This window comes from Rutilus rutilus (assembly GCF_951802725.1).
Source record: "Rutilus rutilus genome assembly, chromosome: 1".
NCBI lineage: Eukaryota > Metazoa > Chordata > Actinopteri > Cypriniformes > Leuciscidae > Rutilus > Rutilus rutilus.
This window is the reverse complement of record NC_140209.1, coordinates 74,654,450-74,669,713: the sequence shown is the minus strand read 5'-3', so window position 1 is coordinate 74,669,713 and position 15,264 is coordinate 74,654,450. Positions and strand designations below refer to the sequence as shown.

Sequence of the window (15,264 nt, the reverse complement as noted above, 5' to 3'; positions counted from 1 at the left end):
GTGCTGCCTTCAATTCCTGAAACAAAGTTTTAGTTGTTCATGGAAAGACATTTTGACAAATAAAGCCCAGTCTTCATTATAACTTGTGCTTAAATATTTTTTACATATTTTAAATGTTTCCCTGTATTTAACAGATGAAGGTGTGGAAGGAGGCTGTCCTGCTCCCACTACTGTGCGGCCAAATAAAAGGAAAGGTGTGTTGATGTACTGTGTGTAAATCCATACATTGGGATTGATATTAATTGTTGTGAGTCTTCATGAAGGCTGTATTTGCATTTGTAAGTGGCTGTGGCCTATTAGGTTTGGCCGATGTCCAAATGCATATGTGCATTTGTTTATTTAACAGTAGGGCTGAACAACTAATCGAAATTGTTGTTATTACTTTGTTTGACAGATGAAGGTGTGGAAGGAGGCTGTCCTGCTCCCACTACTGTGCGGCCAAATAAAAGGAAAGGTGTGTTGATGTACTGCTTGTCCAGCTTTCTGAATAGGAGTGTGGTCTGAATGCCACAAAATTGATTAGTATAAGCTGCATAACCTATAGCTACAGTCTTCTGGCAATTATCTGGCAACATAATAGCATACATAGTCAGAAAGTAACATACATTTTTTGGGGGTTTTGGTTTTCACAGTCAAAAACATGTTAGTCTGCTATGAGAAAGCGATTAACAACTCCCAGGCAGCACAATAGAGATTCATTTGAATTCATGGATTTAACTTGTCTTTGTTTGCCAATATATTTATCACAACTGCCCAACCCTAAACTTTGTGTTGATTACAGTAAATTACCAGTGTTCAATACAACTTCTGTTCCATAATAACTACAATATGAAAACTGTAACTAAGTACAACCCATGCTAGCTTAATAACCACTTATCACTGTAATAATTGTATAATGGCTTGTTTATTGTAGTGTTAAGCTTTGTGAATGTACATTTCTTTCCTTTCAGAATGCCGACATACAGTGACAGGGAGCCAGGATTATTACCCTGTGAAGAGGGTTGCCAAATACAGAGTTATCAAGGTTAAATACCACTAAAACACTATACAGGTTACATAATGTTCTTTTATTGGTGTAATGGTCTTGAAAAAGTATTGGTGATTTGGTATAGCTGCTAAACATGGCAAATATTTGAAACTGAAAAAGTCTCACTATTTTTAGGGCCAAAAATGGAAGCAAGTGGAGTGGGAGCCATGCAAACTCTGGTATGTACGACCTCTCATGGGTAACACATAGCCAATTAATTTGAACATGTACAGACTATTGACATATGTTAGGTAAGATTAAGGTAAGATTTGTCTATATAGTTCATAAATATATTATTATAACCAACACAAAGTGTCTTAATAAGGTGTTGGGCTACTATGTGCCACCAGAAGAGTTTCATGTTCTTTGGCATAGATTCTCTAAGTCTCTGAAATCTGGGGAGCTCCATTCATCCAAAATATATGCTTTCATTTGGTGTTTTGATGACGGCGGTGTCCAAAACCATAACAGCTTCAGTCCAAGAAGTTGTTATGGTGGCTCTTGGTGGCCCAACACCTTACTAAGACACTTTTTTTTTCTTGATTAAGATGTTATGCCCAAACTACACGGCCTGCATTATGTGAAGTCTATATATATATATATATATATATATATATATTTGGAGCTTCAAGAGAGAAGCAAAGGAGACATGACCTGTTGCCTTAAGGCTAACGCAATTTAAGACTCAAAACTTTGAATTCCACTGTTACCTTGCGGATGGCTTATCTGTAGTTACATTGGAGTTCATTTTTAATTAAGTTTCTCAAAAGTAATGTAATCGTGACATTTTTCATTTTAGGACCTCATTCTCATAAATCTACAATACAGAGATACAGAAATTGTATGTTACAACATTACTGCCTTGCTTAATAACTGGATCAATATATTTAGTGTCAGCTTGTGATCTTCATTTGTCACATATGTTGTCTCACAGTAAAATGTGGACTTCACTTTCCTCATTTTTGAGTTACTAAGAAAAAAACAAGTGAAGATAAACCTACCAAAAATGTAAAACACTTTGGAGTATTGTGCACACCAAACAGTGATTCATGTCAGAAACATAACAGATTATAGGATTTTCTTGTCTTAAAATAATAATTAAGGCTTTCCTTGCATTGTAGTTGACTAACATTAGCCTACTGTGATGTAATGAAACCCCACTAAAACACAGCTATTGGAAAACAGCTACAGGAGCTTTAATGTGTGTCTTTGTGTCTACAGTTCATGTGCAGAACCAAAACATCTAATTGCATATTTCCTTATTGTGTTACAGTGGAAAGAAGTGGCCATTGGAGTGGGTGGCGGATATGGACACTTGTTAGTGCTCCCATCAGGTGCCCAAGAAGGTGATTGCTTTCTTTCTTTCTTTCTTTCTTTCTTTCTTTCTTTCTTTCTTTCTTTCTTTCTTTCTTTCTTTCTTTCTTTCTTTCTTTCTTTCTTTCTTTCTTCTTACTGTTGTGAACATAAACGCTTCTTGCGACTGGACCCTTTCATTGCCTCTTTCAGGTGTATTTCATTTTGCACTTTATATTGGGTATTAATACTTTCATGTTTTACACTCCAATTATTGTCAGTTTTGTGCGAGTTTAGTTATGATTTGTCATTGTTTACTGTGCTTTCATCAATAAAACATTGAGGAATGAATTTGTTCTTTATTTTCAGACACACTATTTATTGAATTGTACACTTCATTATATATGAGCATCCAAGACAACATAAAATATAAATGGGAATTTATTCAGAGAATAGTTTTATAAAAATAAAATAAAAAAACATTCGTAGCTTTTGATCCTTAACTTTTCTCTATATACTGTAGAAACCATACTGTCTCTCCTATGAATAACACATGATGTCCTGTCAGTGTTAGGCTATTGAAACATATCAATCATCCACACTAATTAATTGATCACATATTTTGCCTACACATTTCATCTGTCAAACAATGGAAATGCCTTTGCATACAGCACCATGATTCTAAATGGCAACCTGTTATACAACAATACAAAGCTTTTTTACATAAAGATTGACAAATTTGGGAAATAACAAATAAATGTTTTAAATATATGTAAAACTACATTACATAATGTGTTGAGTAATCGTACCATAATTAAAAATAATGTGACCTGTTGCAAGTCCTACCAATCACATTGTGAAGTTTTGTTCAATAAAAATGGTTTTAAAAGTGTGTCAGTGACCTCATAAAGCATTGTATGTGTCGTGCCATTATGACATACAGTTTGTGACTTTACTTTGTCCTGGATGGAGCTGTCCCTGGATTCCCCTTCCTCTTCAGATGGCACTGTTATTACCAACAGTGTATAGATTACTTTTACTAAGATGCAAACAGATGTCTTTCTTTAACAAGGTAATGTACAGGATTACATTTATAATCTTAGAAATCACATTACAGTTACTATTGTAATCAAATTATCTTTACTTCAGTTACATGAGCACTGGACTTTTGAAAGATATCATGAGAGCTGAGGTGTCTTTTGATCAAGGACCAGGTTTTAATATGTTTTTTTGTGAAACACCTTGAATCAGACCTCATGATTTGGTATCTTGCTCTGCTTGTGGTATAGGCTGGTAAGAGATTTCAAAGTAACACAAAAGTAATTAGTAAATCTAATTACTGTATTGCTCTTGCAATGGGAAGTGTAATAAAATTACATATGTAAGGTAAATTAGATGACAAATGTCTATGTAGCCACTTAGCCATATGACCACAGAATAAAAACACTTAATTATGAACTATAAAAGTATGGGATGGGAGGATGGACACTGGATATCTGTAATGATTTTTGATGTAACTCACCTCTGTATTTTAATTCATATTAAATCAGGTCACTCTGAAACACTCTTTTATTAGGTTAGGGTTTGGGGAAAAGAAACGTTCCAAGAGGCCCACAGTGACATCTGTGATTCAAATAAGTCAAAATAAACATTTCATTAATGAATTTGGCTACTGTGTCCAACAAATACATTTTAATTAACATTTATACATTAGACCACTTCATGTGTCTTTGAAATGCATGACACAAGCGCTGAGTGGGCAGAGTGAATTCTTTTATTTTGTCGTATTTCATTATTATGATTAAACCAAACACATCACTGGAATGGTGTTGATCAGCCGAGTAACAGCATTGCAATATGAAGGCTGTACCTGGCTCCTGCTTTGAAATATTGACCTCTGAACTTTGACATTGATGCATGTTGTGAGTCTTATAATTCAGCAACTGAATGGGCTACAATGATGAAACCAACTGTTATATAAAGCTCTTGAACTCTTCCATCATGAGGGCTACCGTTTGGTGCGATCACCAATAGGGGACATCACCAAAAATTGTAAAAACTGAATCTCACCTAGTTATTATTTATAATTTAAAATTTTGACCAAACTACTGTGTTTCACATCCACCCATACCCATGAGTGCACTCTCAGTTTTATAGTCCAGACATCCATTGACATGTTTTAGTAATTTACAAAAACAAAACTACAATTCCCTGCTGCAGCAGATTACAACGTGATAGACAGCCCGTTAATTATGTAGTTCTTCTGGTTGGCAAACTAGGGTTGTGAGTAAGTAGGGTTTCAAAAAGAACTATAGTATAAAGTAACTTCATAACAGACATGCTACTGCAAAAGCACAATACGTGTTGTATTAATTCAGCCCAAAACCATCGTCTTATGGTTATTATTATTAGCCAAAATTGCTTGTTTGGGAGATTCATACTAGTTGCTAAGGTAACCGTAATGGCGCAGGCGCGTAGCCTGACCACAGAAACGGAAGTAAAAAATAAATAAAAATGTGTTAGGCAAAGAAATATGAATAACTGATATTGCCAACAAATAATTTAAAAATATGTCATCCTTTATTAAAATTTGTGTTTTCATGTTGAAATCCAGGCACTATAGATGCTAGGGGCGTTTTCGCTGACATTTTGGAGAGGCAGGGTACACTCTGGACTGGTCGCCAGTCCATCACACAACCACTCACACTCCCATTCACACCTAGGGCAATTTTAGAGTCTCCAATGAACCTATTCTATTCGGTTTCTTTATGCTAAATATTTTCAACTTATGTTTTTATACAGAAAATAATGATAAAAATAACATTATTTACATTAGCACTTTTTACATTTTTTATGTAGGCCTAAAGAACAAAGTGATATGTGATACAAAGACCACAAGGACATTCATACATTAATTCATGTCTACCATTTTATACATACATATATTTAAGAAAATAGCCTATAATTGTATGTTGTGTTTCTGATGGTACAGTTTAACATACAGTATTCAAAGGAAAATTATTAAAAAACAGAAACAGAAATCCTTTTAAGTTTTACCATGGAAAAAAATAAAGGATAAAGCTGTGCACTGGAAGCCCCACAGTTTGGTGGTCTATGTTTCAAAAGTGACACAAAACCATATTTATGTGGTAATACTGTATCTTACTTACTGCATAACTATGTAGCGTTTATACGCCCACGTATAAATATTATTAATTATTATTCATAACGGAATATGACCAATAATTAATATTTTAATTATTTTTAATTATTTTCATAATTTACTGTAGCAGAATCAATAGTATGATAATTTTATCAGTTCATCCAATGAACAGAAAGCATAAACAAGTATTAACTCTAGGACATATAATATCTTCCTGGCCAAGAAAGAATTAATCCCCAGCTAACAATAAATTACAAAGTAAATTAAGGGTAACAGCATAGGTAACTTAAATCGAAGTTCAAGACAATAAATCTGATAAGCACACACGAGTAATCTCTTTTTAATACAAACAATACTTTATTGATTATATAGGCTACTAACACAGAAAGCTAATATCTAACACAAACACACGCATACACATTCATACGAGTTGCAGAAAGAAAGAGAGAGAGAGAGAGAGAGAGAGAGAGAGAGAGAGAGAGAGAGTTTTAAGAGATGAGATGATTAAATCCCAAGTTTCTATGCACTAATAAGACACAACCTGAATGAACCATCAAACATTAATTTAACCCTTCTATCGTTTTAAGACAGGTTATTAAATGTATCATATGCACCAGTTAAGATTTTAGCCTGGAGGTACTTGCGTCTTTGCTTTTCCTTTTGGGAATTCCTTTTGTTGCGTAACAGGGGGTTTCCCGGTCCTTTCGTTGGCTGGTCTCCTCGTGCCTGATGTCTGCGGCGGCTAGTCACGTGGTGTGCTGGAGCTGCTGAATGAAAAGTCTTTGAAGTTGAAAGCGTGCGTTGCAGCCGTGAATCGTTGACCGAAACTTTGCCGCAAAACTTCACTTAAAACCGAGACTTTCAATCGGAAAAGAAATGATGACTCAGAAAAGAAAGGAAATTGAGAGGAGTAGATGATGGCTTGAATGAAGCTGTTTAACCCATGTTCTTCAGATCTTGATTTGGGTTATTTCTGCTCCGTCTGTTACATGTTTGCTAGTCTGGTTTAGATCTTCATCTTTTTCTGCCCATCTTTGTTCTGCCTTTGTTGAGAGAGTTCTTCTTCTAAAACTTTGTTTGGGTCTTAAGACTTTAAACTCAAAGTTTGTCCAACCTCCAGGATGAGTTCTGGCCAATTAGACACTGGCTGAATTTAGGAGGTGGCGTTCTTTTCAGTTCTGATCGTAAATCATGCTTATCTGTGCTCTCCTTACTAACAGAGAGAACAGAGGCCACAGTTTAGACATCATTACCATTATAAGAATACGAACATTTTACACAGATTTCAATCAAGCCATCTTTTGAATCATGAGCATACGATCATATTGATATGAAACACAACACACTTTCATTCAAACATCTAACAGTTATAACAATTACATGAATTATATGGGATCTAAGCATATTAGACACACATTTATTGTAGACACAAAATCGAATCATTATAGTTGCATGATGTTTGATTTATAAGTCTGTTGAAAATTGTTCTTGAATGATTTTATGTATAGTTAGGTAAAATCTCAGTTCTCTGGTTTGAAAAGAAGAGAATTGGTTTGTTCGTTCAGAGGTCCTTAAGGAGGAGGGGGTCTGGAATGTTGGGGGCTCGAGTTGTGTCATCTCTGAACCAATCATTCTTTTCCAAGCTATCTCACATTGACAAGTTCTTCCTTTAGCTGGGCTCATAAAAGTTCTTAGTTGGGGGTTTTCGTTGGTTAGCGTAGACTAGCTGGAGACTGTGAATGATTCATGGCTCTGGGTTGAGTTTCAAGGATTTTGATAGGTTAACGTCTCTTTGTGTGTAACGTTTATGGGCTTAAGACAGCCCTGGGGTCACGGGTATTTCCTGCTGAAATCTGTTTGTCTCTCGTGGGACCTTGGGTCTCACGTCATCTCTTGACCAGTCAGTGTTTCGGCACAAATCTAGCATTGTCCATTCATTATTTAGTTAGTGCTGGGGGCTCCTTTAATTAGTCAGACCGGTGATGCCGGACCCGATGGCAAGATTGATGACGATCATGAGGTGTTCTGAACAAATCTTCCTCTTTGTTCGGCAGGAAGTGGGAAGTTTGAACTAATTTTCTGGAAGAAGATTAGTTGGTGGTTGGTTTCTACCCATTGTCGCTACAATGTAAATACAATGTCTGGAAGTAAGTGTATCTGTGTTTGTGCATGCGTGTATATGTGACTCATTTGTAGGATACTGTAGTGTTGATGATACCCAGCTTGTTCTGACATTAACAGGTTATCGGATTCTTGTATGTTACCGCTATGTAGTTCTTCTGTGGTAGTATGGTTTTTCATAGTATGCTCCTTAATCACATTAAACCCATAGACAAAAGAAATATATGTGAAATATATTTTCAAAATATATTTTTGGAATATATGCAAATATTTGAAATTGGCCCAATAAATATATTTTAGTTAAATATATGTAAATATGTTTACATATATGTTCATATATGTTTTAACTTTTGCAAATTGTTTCATTTGAAATATATTTTTAAATTTAAAAAGTTAACATTTTCACAAACAAAGAACACATTTTCAATTTATTTTTTAGATAGACCACTTCAGCCGTGGATGTGGGCATGGGAGAGCAGTGCTCGACCAATTCCCGCGCCCACATTTTTCCTACTGGTCGGGGATTGAACCAGCAACCTTTCTGTTACAAAACTGAAGCCCTAACCAGTAGGCCACGGATACCCCTTTACTGACTTTATTGGCAGGAATTTTTTTCTTTATTTTATGTAGGAAATAACACACAGAATGGAGAGTTTTTCCCCCTACTTTTACAGAATTGAATACAGTTATTTAATAGTGTGTGTATGCAGTGTTAGACACTGAGTTATATCTATTGTTTAAGTGTACTTCACTGTTGGAGTGTCACTGTTATACTTGCATCAAAAATATTGTGCATATTTTCAATATTTAAATGACTTCAGGAAAGATGTCAATAAAACAACAATAAATCTAATAATTGCACTTAGTGTTAGGAACGTGCCACCTAATATGGCCTAATAGTCCTAGGAAAGCAACTATCTGTCATTTAAATGTAAGTACAGTATTTATTATAGCTGTGTGTCATAATACAGTAGTGAAATATGGTAGCCTACTGTTGTGTATAGGGGAAAAGGTAGAGGAATTACTATGATCAAAATACATTTTCGACCCTTCTTTAGCAAGCTAAACATTTTATGACCATATATTTTGTCATATATTTTACATTACATGTTATAAATGTAAATATATTTCACACTTAACATCATATATTTTTGTTATATTTCAGAATATATTTCAAAATGATAAATATAAGTGAACAACAATGCAAATATATTCAATGTATTTGGAATATATGCCACATATATTTTTGACACAAAAATATATTTCAATATATTTCTTTTGTGTATGGGTATTTACAGATAGATGAATTAAAGCTGTTGATCATATCTTTTAAGTTGTTGTGCTTGTGATAACGTTGTATGTCACATGATAACGTCAACATGGCGGATGATGTACGGCTCGCATTCATACTTAGCGTGATCACCCATACACAAAAGAAATATATTTGAAATATATTTTCAGGATATATTTTGGAATATATGCAAATATTTGAAATTGGCCCAATAAATATATTTCATACTTATATTTAATATATTTTTGTTATATTTCAGAATATATTTCAATGTATTTGGAATATATGCCACATATATTTTTTACACTTTTGGGGACCCATACAGAAAAAAATACATTGAAATATATTCTGAAATATAACAAAAATATATGAAATATAAGTATGAAATATATTTATTGGGCCAATTTCAAATATTTGCATATATTTCAAATATATTTCTTTTGTGTATGGGCAGGCTATATAGTACCTACTCTTTTAGCGTTCGTTAAGCGAGTACTTATTGAAATTAAGGACCTACTCAGTGAATATGCGGTTTCGTACACAGCCAGGGTGTAGCAAACACACACTCACAGTCCTTTTAAACAACAATTAGTTAGTCATGTGACAATCACCTGATTACGTAATGTAGAATAGTCACAAGAGAGAAGAAATTGTTTGATAAATATAGAGGACATATTGTCACGGTATCAAATGAGGAGAAGGATTTGCAGGTTAACAGTGTTTAATAAAAACATAAGACTCACAGCCGTACACAAAGTGATAATCCAAACAGGTGACACAGAGAAGGCAACAGAACAACCAGTGACATCAAACAATGAACCAGCAAAAGACACACACAAAGACACAGCTTATATATGCAGGTTAATGGGAAACAGCTGGTGACAAATTATCAATGATTAACAGACAGGAGTATGGGAAATGCAGTTCATGATACATATGACAGTGAGGGGAAGAGACATCTGGTGGCAACTCAGGGAACAACACTAATACAATACAATAAACACAAAACACAGTCTCACACTGTGACAGTACTCCCCCCTAAAAGGAGTGGCTTCCAGACACTCCATAAGACCAAGCACAAAAGTTCAGGTGGGTGGAGGAACGGAGGTGGATCTGGGGGAGGGATGGAGGGTCTAGAACCCCAGGGCGGGGCCGCAGGCGGTGCAGGGAGCCAGGGCGGGGCCGCAGGCGGTGCAGGGAGCCAGGGCGGGGCCGCAGGCGGGACCAGAGACCAGAACGGCGCTGGAGACCAGGGTGGTGCTGCAGGCATCTCCAGACACCAGAGCCGAGCTGCAACCCATGGTGGTGCTGGCGGTAACAGGAACCTGGGCAAAGAAGCACAAGAGGCCCTATGGGCCAGGTTAGCTAGGGCAGACAGTTCAACTAGCTTGGGGTCGGCCATCTTGGGCCAGGCAGAGAGTTCAAGGAGCTCGGGGACGGCCATCTTGGGCCGGGCAGAGAGTTCAAGGAGCTCAGGGACGGCCATCTTGGGCCGGGCAGAGAGTTCAGGGAGCTCAGGATCGGCCATCTTGGGCCAGGCAGAGAGTTCAGAGACCTCGGAGTCATCCATCTTGGGCAGGACGGAGAGACTTTCAGTCGTGACAGGAAGTGCAGTAGACTCATGTTCAAACCTCTCAGCTGTGACAGGAAGTGCAGTAGACTCAGGTTCAGACCTCTCTGCCGTGACAGAGAGTGCAAGAGATTCAGGTCCATATTCCTCAGCCGTGACAGGAAGTGCAAGAGACTCAGGTTCATCTTCCTCAGCCGTGACAGGAAGTACAGTAGACTCAGGTTCATATTCCTCAGCCGTGACAGGAAGTACAGTAGACTCAGGTTCAGACCTCTCCGTCATGACAGGAAGTACAAGAGACTCAGGCTCAGACCTCTCAGCCGTGACAGGAAGTTCAAGAGACTCCGATTCAGACTTAACGGCCGATTCAGGTTCATGGGCTTGAGAGACATCTTGCTGAACAGAAGAGCAGAAAGCAGACCACACACACCACAGAGCCATGGTAAACACAGGAAATACTGAGTCCAATGAACATACCTCTGGTGCCTTCCTGAGAACAGGTGCAGGCATGATGATAGCCCTCCTTAGAACAGGTGACGCTGAGACAACAGCCATCTGGAGTGTAGGGGCAGGTATAACCCCAGCAGTCTCAAAAATAGGTGCAGGCATAGTGACAGCCATCTTGGGTACTGCTGCTGGCTTGGCGGCGGCCATTTTGAGGACGGGTGCAGGCTTGGCAGTGGCCCTCGTGAAAACCGGCATCGGGGTTGGAAGGCCAGCCCTCCGCACTGACCTTAATGGAGTCTCTGCCAGACTAGACCTCAGACGCTGGGTTCTGGCATGGATAGGAGAGAAAGGTGAGGCAGCCATCCTGTGAAGTGGCTCTGATGCGGCAGCCATCTTGTGAAGTGGCTCTGGTGCGGCAGCCATCTTGTGAATAGGCTTGGGTCTCCTCTCCATCTCCCTCTCTCGTGGCCGACGCTCGGGAAAGAGTGAAACAATCATGTCTCTAGCACTCGCTACATCCATAATTGGCTCGGGTGTGGCAGCCATCTTGTGAAGAGGCTCAGGTGTGGCAGCCATCTTGTGAAGAGGCTCAGGTGTGGCAGCCATCTTGTGATATGACTCGGGTGTGCATTCCCGCAGGCCCAGAGTCCCAACACACAACGACTGGTGCGCACTACCTCCCCTCAAAAAATTGCTTGGACGGGGTCTCCTCCCTGACCTCCGAGAAGAATTCACCTTAGTCTTGGAAAAGACCCGAATCATCTCCCCGGTAAGTGCCTTGAAAGAGGCACAGCATGGGTCCCGTCTCTCCCACACCTCTGTTCCCCATGTGGCTGCTGGACCGCAGCAGTAGCACGAACGCTACTTTCGATTCCTCAGTTTCGAAAGTCCTGTGATGCATATCTAGATGCAGAGAACACTGATTAATAAAGTTTTCACATAACTTAGGCTCACCAGCGTATCTCTCAGGGAAGTCCGTGCTAGGCTCCGGCTGACCACTCGACTCCGTGGGGTTGGGGGAAATGGATGGTGTGGGCGACACGGAACCACTCTGCAACAACAGGAGCTGTTGTTGCAAATCCGCCACCCTGGTACTCAGTGCCTCTCTCACCCGCTCCAAGTTGCTCTCCTGTGTCAGATCCATAGCAGTGATACAAAAATAACTCCGGCTACAAATAACTCCTGTGGCTGATAACCCGCTCCTTCCTTAATGGCTGGTTCATTCTGTCACGGTATCAAATGAGGAGAAGGATTTGCAGGTTAACAGTGTTTAATAAAAACATAAGACTCACAGCCGTACACAAAGTGACAATCCAAACAGGTGACACAGAGAAGGCAACAGAACAACCAGTGACATCAAACAATGAACCAGCAAAAGACACACACAAAGACACAGCTTATATATGCAGCTTAATGGGAAACAGCTGGTGACAAATGATCAATGATTAACAGACAGGAGTATGGGAAATGCAGTTCATGATACATATGACAGTGAGGGGAAGAGACATCTGGTGGCAACTCAGGGAACAACACTAATACAATACAATAAACACAAAACACAGTCTCACACTGTGACACATATCTCACCAAAAAAATACACAACACAACATAATATAAAACAATATATATATATACACACACACACACACACACACACATATATATATATATATATATATATATATATATATATATATATATCATAATGCTATATATATATAACAGATCAGAGTCACAAATGTATTCCAAAACATAGATTTTACAAAAAAAATCTATAAATAATTTTTTTTTTATATATAAGACATGTACAACTTTGTAAAATCAACAATATATTCCCAATTCCACAACTTGGATTTCACACAAAATTAATAGATATTTATAAAAATGAATTATTATATTAATTATTATAAATAATTATTATACATCCTAAACCAACATTGATCATTCAATTTCACGTTTCTAAAACGCATGCTAACACACACGCTGCTTTATTTAATTGTGAAGTCTGAGTCTCTTCCACCTTTACACATTTACACATGTATTTCTCCTCATAGACAGTAGTGAGACTCTTCTGTGGATCAGCTGATGGTTTCTGCTCCTCTCATGATCATTTCACACTACGATATATCACATCCATCAGAGTTTGGTGTTTGATCTTAATATACTCTGTAAAGTGGAACAGAAGAGAAAACAATCAGAGTTCAGTGGAACAAAGTGCAAATTATTATATTTCAATTACTGTTTTTTTTTTTTGTAAAAATAAGTTAAATTGAATTCCTGTAATCACATTAATTACTGACAATACATGATCTTGGATAGATATTTGTGTTTTTAAATATAATAGATGTAAAGCATGAATCATGTTCATATGTGTGTGTGTGTGTGTGTGTGTGTGTCGGTGCGACTCCTATTGAGTCTCTGTAAAGGAGAAACTAATGAGTGTACGGCGTATGGAATAAACCACAGGGAGCAAATACAAATGTTATTTTGAGTTCAAACACAAACCTTTAGTTAAAGCCGTTTGTCCTCTAGTTTAAACATGTTTGTAGGCTCTTAGTAAATAACTGAGAGTAAAGTAAGTGTAAAGTTGTCACAGTAAAAACACACTAGAGACAGAGACATTTCTCATGTGAGCTGGACGCTGTGAGCTGAAGCTGGAACTGCACTGATTTTAGCAGGAGTGCAGCGTTTTCCTACAATCTGACCAAGTCTGTTTTCACACTGAAATGATTCACTTCTACTGTTAATAAAGCAGGTGTTGGTGTTGTAGTGGATTTTTTCCTAAATCCCGACTATCTAGCGTCTACAAATCGACACTTAATAACCTTTATACTCCAGCTCTTTGCGTCTTCCGTCGACAACTGGCAGAGTTTCTAACTAACTTGCTTCCCTAAACTGACCAGTTTAAGCAGAAATTAACAGACAGACTTTCAGCAAATGTCCTTTAAATGCTTTAATAACGGCCGGGAGAGTCTTCGAGCAGTTCTCAGAGAAACTCTCCCAAGAAGAATCAAGGCCGGAGGATCTCAGACAAATTCCATTGAGAAATCCCACAGTAAAACACAGATACAACAGTTTTTATAGAATCGAGGTATGGCATAAATGTCAGGCTGCATTACATAATTTCCCCATTATTTGATTGGTTCTTCATATGCAAACCCCTCTGTTACTAGGTAAAGCAAACTTTGTTTTAATGATGACTTCATTTGTTAATCACAAGATTCTAACAGACTGTCTAGTTTCATTTCCCAAACTATGTTATTTCTACACACATATGCACACACTCAAAGACACGAGTTTTCCATTGGTTTCGTACAGTACATCCTGTTCAGATGTTAGATGTTAAATAAGGTTAGATGTTAGAAACATGGTTAGTTTAATATACAGTTTAAAATTTCTACGACAATGTATAAAGCTGTGACAGTGAGCTTTTGTTCTCTTTCCTCCTTTGTGTTAAACATTTCAATAACTTCACATTTTGTTCTCACACAAACCCTTTGTTGCAATAAAGCTTAATGATAATTTCCTTTCACGAATGTTTGAAAGGTTTGTTCACATATCAGAGGTAAATGAAGATCTCTTTAATATCTCAGTGATGTTTCCTCACCTCAGGACACAGTTTGAGTCTCGTAGCTCGTCTCTGAGTCGCTGCTGTGAGTCTCCTATATTATTGTGTCTCAGATCAAGCTCTTTTAGAAACTGCAGTGCTTTTGAGTTAGTCAAAGACTGAGTTAGAGAAGAAACATCTGTAATGCCACAGTCCCGTAGACTAGAAAGACACAAACAGAGGAAGAGAGATTATCTTACAAACAAATCATGAATGTGAAGAATTTTACACAAATATAATGTGAACTCAGACTCACTGTGAGATATTGAGAATAAAGTGTTTTAGTTTAAAAACCCAGAAAGTGCACTGCTATAAACAATGAAACATAAGCCCTGCTGTCTTCAAATAAATAAACTTCAGTCACACTGTAATTGCTGTGCAGTATAATGATACTAACTGTAGTTTCTCCAGCTTGAGTTGTGGGTTCATCAGTAGATCACTGAGGTTCTTCACTCCAGAGTCTCCTAGTAGTGTATTCCAGCTCAGGTTCAGCTCTCTCAGGTGTGACGGGTTTGATTTCAGAGCTGAAGTCAGGATGAGACTCTGTTTCTCTGTAATACTGCAGTTCCACAGACTGAAGACAGAAAGAGAAAATGACTCAGATCTATGATGATCGACTAACGTGTTCATCTTCATCCAGCAGACTTTTGCTGACAAATAAACAGGGATATCAAGGTAAAGGTAACATGGAGAAAGACTACACATTGTTCATTTAAATATACTACCAACACTGTAACAAAACTAA

General features: G+C 37.8%; 1 protein-coding gene across 1 annotated transcript in view; it reads right to left on the bottom strand.

The window, feature by feature from the left end:
• LOC311305875 (NACHT, LRR and PYD domains-containing protein 12-like) overlaps nt 1-15,264 on the bottom strand; it is a 126,218-nt gene that overhangs the window by 77,088 nt on the left and 33,866 nt on the right. The window contains exons 13-14 of the mRNA XM_084433832.1: nt 14,917-15,093; nt 14,520-14,681 (exon numbers count right to left, since the gene is read on the bottom strand). Coding sequence (XP_084289958.1) covers nt 14,520-14,681; nt 14,917-15,093 — 339 coding nt within the window. The remainder of the gene's footprint in view (nt 1-14,519; nt 14,682-14,916; nt 15,094-15,264) is intronic.